The 10,673-nt window shown below is 37.7% G+C and overlaps 1 protein-coding gene across 1 annotated transcript in view; it reads right to left on the minus strand.

Moving 5' to 3' along the window:
* Positions 1–10,673, minus strand: part of LOC102485237 (uncharacterized) — a 134,260-nt gene that overhangs the window by 111,118 nt on the left and 12,469 nt on the right. The window contains exons 3-4 of the mRNA XM_027775988.1: positions 8,683–8,787; positions 7,071–7,175 (exon numbers count right to left, since the gene is read on the minus strand). Of these exons, the coding sequence (XP_027631789.1) occupies positions 7,071–7,175; positions 8,683–8,787 (210 nt within the window). The remainder of the gene's footprint in view (positions 1–7,070; positions 7,176–8,682; positions 8,788–10,673) is intronic.

Genomic DNA, 10,673 nt, shown 5'->3' on the forward strand with positions numbered 1-10,673 from the left:
AATGGGGGCTAACTCTTCTTTGAAAGTTTTGTAGAATTCAGAGGTGAATCCATCAGGGTCAGGGCTTTTCTTTGTTGGGAGGTTATTTATGACCGATTTGATCTCCTGGCTTGTTATGGACCTATTCAGACTTTCTATATCCTCCTGGCTCAATCTAGGTAGGTTATACGTGTCCAGGAATTTGTCCATCTCATCCAGATTATCTTGTTTTTTGGTATACAGATGTTCATAGTATCCTCTAATAATGTTTTGTATCTCTACTATGTCTGTTGTTATTTTGTCTGCTTCATTTCAGATCTGATTCACCTGGTTCTTTTCTCTTCTTAATAAGTCTTAATAAGTCTTAATAAGTCGCTCCAGTGGTGTATCAATTTTGTTTATCTTTTCAAAGAACCAGCTTTTACTTTCATTTATTTTCTGTATAGTTCATTTATTTTCTATTTCATTTATTTCTGCTCGGATCTTTATTATTTCCTTTCTTCTGGAGTTTTTTGGATCTTTTTTCTGTTGCTTTTCCAATTCTGTGAGGCATGATGTTAGGTGATCCATTAGCCTTCTTTCCATGCTCCTCTTATGTGCACTAATTGCTATGAACTTCCCTCTTATGACTGCTTTAGCAGTGTCCCAAAGATTATGGAAATGTTGATTACTTTTTTACATTTTGATGGCAAGACTTGTGGCTGAGAGCTTGGGAGACTGCAGACTAAATCCAAATGACAGTGCCCTACTCCTCCTCAAACGGGCACAAAGCACATGAAATAAAATAACTCTACTTAGTATAAATATGCCTGTCTTAACAAAGTGCTTTGATACACTGTAGTACAGGAAAAGTAATATAAAGGTGTGAGACTCAAAAATCAGATCTTTGCACAAGAGAGAATCAACTGCTGTTTAGATAAGTTTAAAGAGAACAAAATTTTTAAGTGGAATCTATTTTTCACCACTGTTTTAATTTTCAAACTTATCTTTTACATTACTGAAATTCAAGTTACTATTTTCCTTTTGTTTTGACTGACCTAGCCAGACCAGTGTACTCCCAATATACTTGAGTAAAATATTAATTTTGAGGGCAACTTCCTAACTATACTGATTGGCATGTTTTTCATAGCACTTAATAGGACTTTCTGAAAAATCAATATTTTTAAAGATATTAATACAGAAATCTATCAAAAAACAAAATCCTAAATAGATGATTGTTGAGATATCATACATACAAGAATGATAGGAACACTCATGTTCCTAATCCCCAAATTCAAAATGCTCAAAATCCAAAACTTTTTGAATGCTAACATACAGCACAAATGGAAAAGTGTACACGAGACTTCAGTGACTGAGAGTAAGAAATTACGTCCAAATCTAATGGAAAGCAAGAACCCAAGGAGGTAAGCAAAACCCATTACTGCTTGTATGTGTGTGTTCTAATGGCATTTGCTGAATCTGATTTTGAACTTCAATGTTCATGGATTCATGAAATATGGATGAACAAAGTCAAAGACCTGGACTTGTTGAAATATCTTCCCATAAGGCTGGGAAAGGACTAAACCTTCAAGGTAGGTAAGAGTAAATAAAAAACTAAACATTTTTCTTTTTTCTCTTTTTTTTTTTTTTTTTTTTGAGAAGTTTTTGCTATAGGGTGCGAGCACTCGCCAGACAGAGAGAGACAGAAAGCGAGAAATCATCTCCCAGGGGGATGGCCATGCTGCAATCCCTTCTCCTCCTTTCTCCTCTCGGGATCTTGGGCATGCACGCACACGTGCCCAGCGTGAGTTTAAACCACAGGGTCCGGGACTCAAACCGCAGTCGACTACATGGGAGTCTAGGACATAGCCATTATGCTAACTGCTGGTCCCAAAACTAAACTTTTTTCATTTTACCTCATCCCAAGGGGACTAAATGTGGCAGTGGGGCATTACCCTAGAACAGAGAAAGCACAAGGATAAATCACTGCTGAGAAACTGAGCACAAGCAGGCTCCTGCACAGACAGATTTGCAGTTTTAGTTCACTTCATTCATCCTATACTTACCCTATCCATATGATCAGCAGATGGAGTAATGTTATATTGCTGGACTCCCATGTAGTTGACTGTGGTTTGAGTCTCGGGCCTGGCAGCTTAAAACTCACGCCAGGTGTGTCTGTGTGTGTGCCCAACATCCTGAGAGGAGAATGGAGGAGAGGGGATTGTGATGTGGCCATCCCCTCTGGGAAGAGATTTTTCACTTTCTGCCTCTCTGTCCCTTTTTGTTTCTCTGGGAGCACATGCGCCCTATAGCACAAAACAAATAAACAAAAGACAAAAAACCCTCTCTTTAAAAAAACAAAAAGCTGTACTTAACCTACCCAAATATTCTTTAGAAATGAACTTCCATCCTAGGCTTCAAAAGGCTTCATATAATTTTCCAAGAAAAATATTGAGTCGTTGGAAAAATCATAACACATTTTTGCATAGAAAAACAGAAAAATATGACTTTTCAGACCACCTAGTAAGCACTCACAGTTAAGAGTCAAACAGAATGAAATAAGGTAACTGAAAGAATAAATAGAAACAGGTGGCAGCAACAAGCAACAGCAGCAGGCTCACAAAAACTTCAGATTCAGCAATGATCAGGCATAGATTTTAACATTTTCATGCTTCCCATGTTTAAAGAAATGGAAAATAATGGGCCCAACAGGTGACATGGTGGTTAAGGTGCTGGATTTTCACACTTGACCTTGGTTCAAGTCTGGGACCTGGTGGCTTGTGTTCTCTCTCTCTCGCTCTCTCTCTCTCTCCTGCCATCTCTCTCTGAAGAGCACATATGCCCTGTAGCAAATTTTAAAAATATAATAATAAATTTAAATAATAATTCTAAAAAAGTTTTTAAAAACAGAAAACAAACTAGAGCATATCTACAAGAAATTTTAAAATGACACAGTATAGTTGAAAGAGAAAAAAATTAGAATTTTTTTTAAAAGGAGAAAAAGAAGGAATGAAAGAAAGAAAGGAAAGAAGGAAAGGAGACAAGTAAACAGTAGCTATATGAGAACATGAAAGTTCCATGGGCCACAGGGCCTTCATCTTTACTAGCCCCTACCAGTGAACCTGGTGCAGCAGACAAGTCTCTTGGGACAATGTTTCACCTGGCACCAAGCAGAGGTACTGCTTTTCCTTCCTAAGTCTCTCAATGAGCTGTTCCTGATGTCCACAAGGTGCTCTTACCAGGGGCACGCCTACTGTGGCATGCATGGCAGCATCTATACACAGCAAATTACATCCAGCCCTAGACCATGGGAATTCCAAGCTGTATCCATGTGTGTGCAATGCCACAGGGCTTAATCTTGACTCAGAATAATTCATATATGTATTGAATATGGAAGATTTTGATGTTGAATTTAAACTTGAAAGGCTACGTTAGTCCATTATTGCATTGCTAACAGAAATACCTAAGATTGGGTAAGTTATAAAGAATAAAAGTGGGGTTTGACAGATGGTGTAGCAGTTACATTGCCAGACTCCCACATGGCTGACTGCGGTTCAGGTCTTGGACCCAGTCATTTGAAATCGTGCTGGGCGTCCATGAGTGTATGCCCAAGATTCTGGGAGGAGAATGGAGAAGAAAAGATTGTGGCGTGGCCATCCTCCCTGGGAGGTGACTTCTCACTGTCCCTCTCACTGTCTCTGTCTCTCTCACTCTCTCTCTGGTCAGAGCACATGCCGTCCTGCAAAAACCTATTTAAAAAAAAAGGAATAGAAGTCCATTTGGTTTAGGATCCTAGCACCTAAAATGTGGGCTGGCATAGGACCAAAAAGTATATGTGGGTTCATTATATTATTCTCTCTACTTCTGTGTATGTTTGGAAATGTTTATTAAAAAAAAAAAAAAACAACCCTTAAAGGTCTATTTATAAAACCATGGTAATTAGCTGTGCTTTTTGGGTATAGATAGTCAATAATCCAATGGAACAGAAAAAAGAGACAAGAAATAGATCTTCATGTGTTTATGAGTATTTAATTTATGACAGAGATGACACCTGCATATCAGTAAGGATAGAAAAGACTTCCAATCCTCAGTGCTGGGACAAATGGATAACTATGTGGGGAAAAGATGATTGATAGCACTACCTCACTCCATACTCAACAATCAATTAAAAGGGCATTAAAAAGCTACTGGTGTGGTCAGCAGGTGGTGTGGTGGTTATGGCACTATACTCTCACATGGCTGGCCACAATTTCAGTCCTGGACACAGCAGCTTGAAAATCAAGCCAGGCATGTGATATACGTGCTCAAAGTTCCTAGAGGAGACTGGAGGAGAAGAGATTGTGGTGTGATCATCCCAGCTTGGGGGTGACATTTCTCTCTCTGTCTCTCTCTGGTGAGCACATGAGTCCTATGGCAAAACTTAAAAAATAAAAATTTAAAAAATGTTGACCTTAGTGAAAGGCCAAAACTATAAAACTTTATAATATATATATATATGATGTATATATGTATATATCATATGTATTTATTAGAATAGCTTTATAACTCTAGAGTAGAGAAGGCTGCAAAAGCATTAACCATAAAAATAATGATATATTTGACTACATTAAAATAAAGAACTTCCATTCATCAAAAGACATCATACAGGGTGAAAAGATAAGCTACAAATTTTTTTTGTAGATTTTATTTGCAGTATAGTAGACTCCCCTTATTCATGGAAGATACATTTCAAGACTCCCAGCAGATCTGTTCCATAACCCCCAGTTGTTGCCTGAAACCACCTTATATCACATACTATGTTTTTTAATCTGAGAGATAGTATATACAGTGTGGATAAACTAGACAAAGGGATAATTCATGTTCTGCATGGAACTGAGCTAGATGGTGCAAGATTTCATCACGGTGTGCAATTTTAAATTTATGAATTGCTTATTTCTTGGATTTTACATTTAATATTTTTGGACAGTATTTGACTATAGGTAAATGTAACTGTGGGAAGTAAAACCAGAGATAAGAGGGAGGATAAGGCATGACGGGACTTCAAAAAGCTTCAAAAATGGGATTGAACTACATATTTATTTGGGTACAAAAATTTTTTTTGTAATCCATTCATAGTTTTTCAAGTCACTGTGTCTGAGACTTGAACCACACAGTTGACCAACACTGTATATTTTCTATAATAACTCTCAATAGAGATTTATACAAATTTGGAAATGGAAACTAATTAAAATAGTATAATCTTGCAAATTGTTTTTGGTTTTGTTTTTTCCTCCAAAATCTCTGAAGTATTTACTCAGGAAAAAATGTTTTCTCTTTTGTTAAATTAAAATATAATAATTGTGCCCACTTTTAGTAGTTAAATATTTTAAAACCGAAACGCCATGGAAGTGTAGAACTCTCATACCACAAGAAATGTAAAAGAACTTTGACAATAATGTAACAAATATTTATTGAATGTCTATGCAGTGTCAGAAAAATGAAAAGGACATACGAAACATAACTTTTAATGTATTTGCTAAATCTAGTGTAAGAATCTCTGCTTTTCTTTTATACATCAAGAAGGCAGAACAGGGGAACCAGCAGTTAGCGTAATGGCTATGTCGCTGGACTCCCACATAGTCGACCACGGTTCGTGTCCCGGACCCGGTGGCTTAAAACTCACGCCGGGCGCGTGTGCGTGCGTGCCCAAGATCCCGAGAGGAGAATGGAGAAGAAGGGATTGCGGCGTGACCATCCCCCCTGGGGGGTGATTTCTCGCTTTCTGTCTCTATGTCTCTCTCTGTCTGTCTGGCGAGCGCACGTGCCCTACAGTGAAAATCTCTCCAAAAAAAAAAAAAAAAAAAAAGAAGGCAGAACAGGGAAGCTGTATAAAGACAGAAAGCGAGAAATCACCCACCAGAGGGGATGGTCACGCCGCAATCCCTTTTCCTCCATTCTCCTCTCGGGATCTTGGGCAGGCACGCACATGCGCCCAGTGTGAGTTTTAAGCCCCCGGGTCCAGGACGCGAACTGCGGTCGACTACGTGGGAGTCCAGCGACATAGCCATTATGCTAACTGCTGGTTCCCATGGGAAGCTTAATTTCTATATTAAAATCAGCAACAGATCAAGAAAGCATGAAAATTATACTCATACCACTGGGTAATATATTTGGAAACATGAGTATGCATAGATTCGGTTTTTTGTTTTTTGTTTTTTTTTTAATTTAAGATTTTTGTCATAAGGTATGCATGCTTGCTAGAGAAACAGAGATAGAGAGAGAGAGATAAAGTGAGAAATTATCTCCCAGGAGGGATGGTCACACCACTCCCTTCTTCTCCATTCTCCTCTTGGGATTTTGGGCACACACACATACCCACTGGTATGATTTTCAAGCGTCTAGGTCTGGGACTCAAACTGTGGTGGCCATGTGAGAGTCCAACGTCTTAACCACCATGCCACCTACTGGTCTGTGCAAATATTCTCTGAATGTTAATTTGGATAAATCTAGGCTTCAATAAATTCACATCTGTATCCTACCAGGAAATGTATGGCCTGTGTGTTAGAATCTGTACACTACCTAAGTAGAGGGATGATTCCATTCATTCTGGCCTGCATGCCCATGGTAGCTACTGGATTCTGTGGAGTAAGAATGTTATCTCACATCTCACATTCCTCTTCCTCCTCGTCTATGTAAATGGATGGGATAAGTGGGAGGACGATATTTTAATTATTTTCTGCCTTTGGCAGTATTTATTTTCTCTCTCTCTTTTAAAGTTTATTTATTTCTTCCATGAGAAACAAAAAGGAAATGACAGGCACTGCCAACAAGGTTTTCATGCCCTGATTACGGTTTTAAGTTTCTTCAATTTTATGTGCTCTCCATGAATACATTTTCAGTATAGTAATAATTACACATTCTCAGTATTAGTGAGTAAAACTGTTGGAATGTAACTTTTTAAATATCAAAAGAAAGAACTGTTAGCCTATGCTCTTCTAAATAACTTTTTAGTGCAAAATAAACATTTTTTTAAATAACATTTTAGTGCAAAATGAGCATTTTTAGAGGTTGTAATATAAAAGCCCATATTCTTAGGCTGTCTCGAGCAATTTAAATATTTCTTCACTGCTTACCATCAACTGGCAGGTTTTTCTTAAGGTCATTAATTTCATTTTCTGTGAGGTTCATCTTCATGGTTTGCAAAACAGTATCCAGTTCACTGTCATCAAAAATATCCCCTTCAAAAAAAGAGAACAATATAAGCAAAATCTAATTACCGTATATTAGTTAAAGGTATTATTTCCAGGGAATTTTGATTATCATAATGAAAAAAGTCTAAGGTCCAGTGAGATCTGTCAGAAAGTTATCAATACCAGAACTAGAATTAGAATATCTCCTCCTGATCTGGTTTTTGTTAAGTAGCTTGTTGAACAACTGCTTAGCAATTAACAGTAAAGGAGGAAAAAAATATCTAAGACTTGACCAAAAATAGTGTTTATTTTTACTTTATTAACTCCCAGGTTGCATGGTTGAACTGCTACTAAAATTTCTGATTAGTTTTTATTTTTATCATCTATTTTTTAAAGTGCTGACATAGTACCTGATTATTTTCTTTCCTGCCCAAAATTAGAAACTCTGGAGAATACAAGACACTACCCTCTACACTAGAATACACAGAATTGTCTGCTTAAATACATTCAGATATATAAAAGAAAAATACATGGTTATCAGAATATAGGCAAGGGTGGCAGAAATCACAATTTAATGGTTAAAAGTTGCATAAATACAAAACATGAAGATCTCACATTTATCTACCTTTCCTTTTTGCATTTTGCTCACCTTCAAGGGATTTCACACTATTCATTAATCTCTTTTGGTAGACTTTTCCACTAGTTGCAAGAAAAGTACAAATCAGGTCAGTCAAAAGAAGAGAGATGACTGACAATATCATTTTTAAAGCCATAATTCAGAATGACAGACTTCATGATTTGTCCTAAAAAATTTATGGTTTAATCTCACACAAGAAAATTATGAATGATAAAAGTTTTTAATGGGGCATCTACACACACTCATTAGCCCCAGACCTCTTAATTATTCCTGTCCTGCCTCTAATTTCTTCCCTTTTCCCTTTAGCTAATTCTCATTCAATTTTTTTTTAATATTTCTCAGTTTAATTTGGGGATACATTATCACTGATTTCTAAGGAAAGAATAGGCAATTTTTTGTCCTGATAGCAGGATTAAAATCGACAAAGTGCAGGACCAGTAGTTAATGTAATGGCTATGTCGCTGAATTCGCATGTAGTTGACCACAGTTCAAGTCCTGGATCCGGTGGCTTAAACTCACACCGGGCGCAAGCGTGTGCGTGCCCAAGATCCTGAGAGGAGAATGGAGGAGAAGGGATTGTGGTGTGGCCATCCCCGGGGGGTGATTTCTTGCTTTCTGTCTCTCTGTCATTCTCTGCCTTTCTGGAGAGTGTACGCGCCCTATAGCAAAAACCTCTCCGAAAAAAAAAAAATTGACAAAGTGGTTTATTCCCAAACTATTGCATAAAATAGTTGAGCTTTCTTCTTAAAGTGGAACTATTAGAAATTTATTCTAAATATTTTTAGAAATCCTTTCTTCTTAAAAAAAAAAGTTGCTATCAAATAAAAGGTAAGTATAAGGCAATTTATGGACATACTCACAAAAATGTGTATAATCCTAAGTGCCCTTAAATGCAACACTGTAACTTGAAATGCTTACCATCAGCCCGCAGGTTGTTCATCAACTTCAGACTTCCTTTAGGTGTGAGCTCTATCCCCTTATTTTCTAGGACACATTTCACATCACTAACATCGACATCCTCTCCTTCAAAAGGTATTAAAGATAGAAACACAGGTAGCTTAGAGGTATAAGAACGATATAAGAGCTCTAAATATAAACACACAAGTGCACACACATACATATACATACACATTTTTATGTTTGTCCAGCATTAGCTGCTATCTGTACAGTGAGACCTACCCATTTGTTTATAGCCATCACGGAAATGTAATTTATTTTCTTACCCTAGTAAAATGGGATAACCAAAATGGCCTCCTATTGATGATACTATGGTAGGCAATCCAACTATTTTTATTGCTTTAACTATGAAATATCCTATATTTTTATATTTACTTTATAATTTTTTTATCCCAGATAAAACTTTTTAATGCAGTTATAGATGAAAATCCAGGACTGGCAAAAAACACCAGCAAGTAAAGAAAGTGTCATCATGACATTGCACTAAAGTTTTATTGCTAGATGCAGATAATCTTTTTTTATTTCTTTGAGAGGTTTTTCACTATAGGGCGCGTGTACTCGCCAGACAGACAGCGAGAGACATAGAGACAGAAAGCGAGAAATCACCCCCAGGGAGGATGGTCACGCTGCAATCCCTTCTCCTCCATTCCCCTCTTGGGATCTTGGGCATGCATACACACGCGCCCGGCGTGAGTTTTAAGCCACCGGGTCCGGGATGTGAACCGCGGTTGACTACGTGGGAGTCCAGCGACATAGCCATTACGCTAACTGCTGGTTCCCTAGATGCAGATAATCTACAGCCAAATCTTAGGAAATTACATGTAAAATTTCTACAATGTAAATGTTAAAGAGAATACATGGATGTGGACTAACTCACTAAGTTAAAATTGGGATAAAGAACTAGGTCCTTAAACACTGAAGAGACACAAGAATGCAAAATCCTCTGTTAAAAATTATCTATATCCTTGATTTCATTGTCACATACTGCATGCATATTGAAAATCCATAATGTGCACTATAGAGATGTACAGTTATGGAATATAAATAAGAAATCATAAAATTGCGGTTGCAGGCCCTCACACTTGAGTCCTTTGCCCATCCCCACCTTCGAACCGGCCAGCAGTTCCAGACACCAGGCGACCTGCAGCTACAGGCCCTTCCACCCAGGTCCCATCACTCATCCTCTGACCCTTCCCCATTTGCCTTTGGACTCTCTGAATTTTAGTGTTTTGAATAGCGCACGGCGCAAGTTGCGCACCGTGCAATTTTGTTTTGCTTTGTTTTTCCTTGCTCTTGAAGTGTTGCTTATTGGGTCAGTTGGAGGCTCACCACTTCTTAGAACCAGGGAGGATTTTAGGTCACCCAGGACCAGTGACAACAGTACATAGTACTGTTGAACAACAGGTAGGCCAGCCATAAGAGAAATCATCTATTTTCTAATCCTGTACAACTTGTAACACTCAGAGATACCATAAATACATTAGAAAGCAACATAAAGACCACCTGATGACTAGGAACAATTGCAGAGGCTCAACCAACAAAAGGCCTCTCCCCCCAAGGGAAATCATCAAGCCTACATCACCTACAGTCAATACAATGGAAGTTGTGGACATGTCTGATAAGGAATTCAGAATATCTATAGTGATCAAACTAACTGAGATAGAAGAGAAAAGAGACAAGGAGCTCCAAGAGATGAGGAAGTCCTTTCATGATTTGAAAGAAGAAATAGATACCTTAAATAAGAACCAGATGGAACTTCTAGGGTTGAAGAATGTGATACAGGAAATCAAAACCTCCCTTGAAAGTATTAAAAGTAGGTTAGATCAGGCAGAAGATTGAAGCTCTAATGTAGAAGACAAAAACATCTGACCTAGAAAAAAGTATCAAGAAGATTGAGAAAACAACAATGAAAAATTAGGATAATATACAAGGAATACTGGATACCATCAAGC

This window comes from Tupaia chinensis, unplaced genomic scaffold, assembly GCF_000334495.1.
Source record: "Tupaia chinensis unplaced genomic scaffold, TupChi_1.0 Scaffold000624_1, whole genome shotgun sequence".
Taxonomy (NCBI): Eukaryota; Metazoa; Chordata; class Mammalia; order Scandentia; family Tupaiidae; genus Tupaia; species Tupaia belangeri.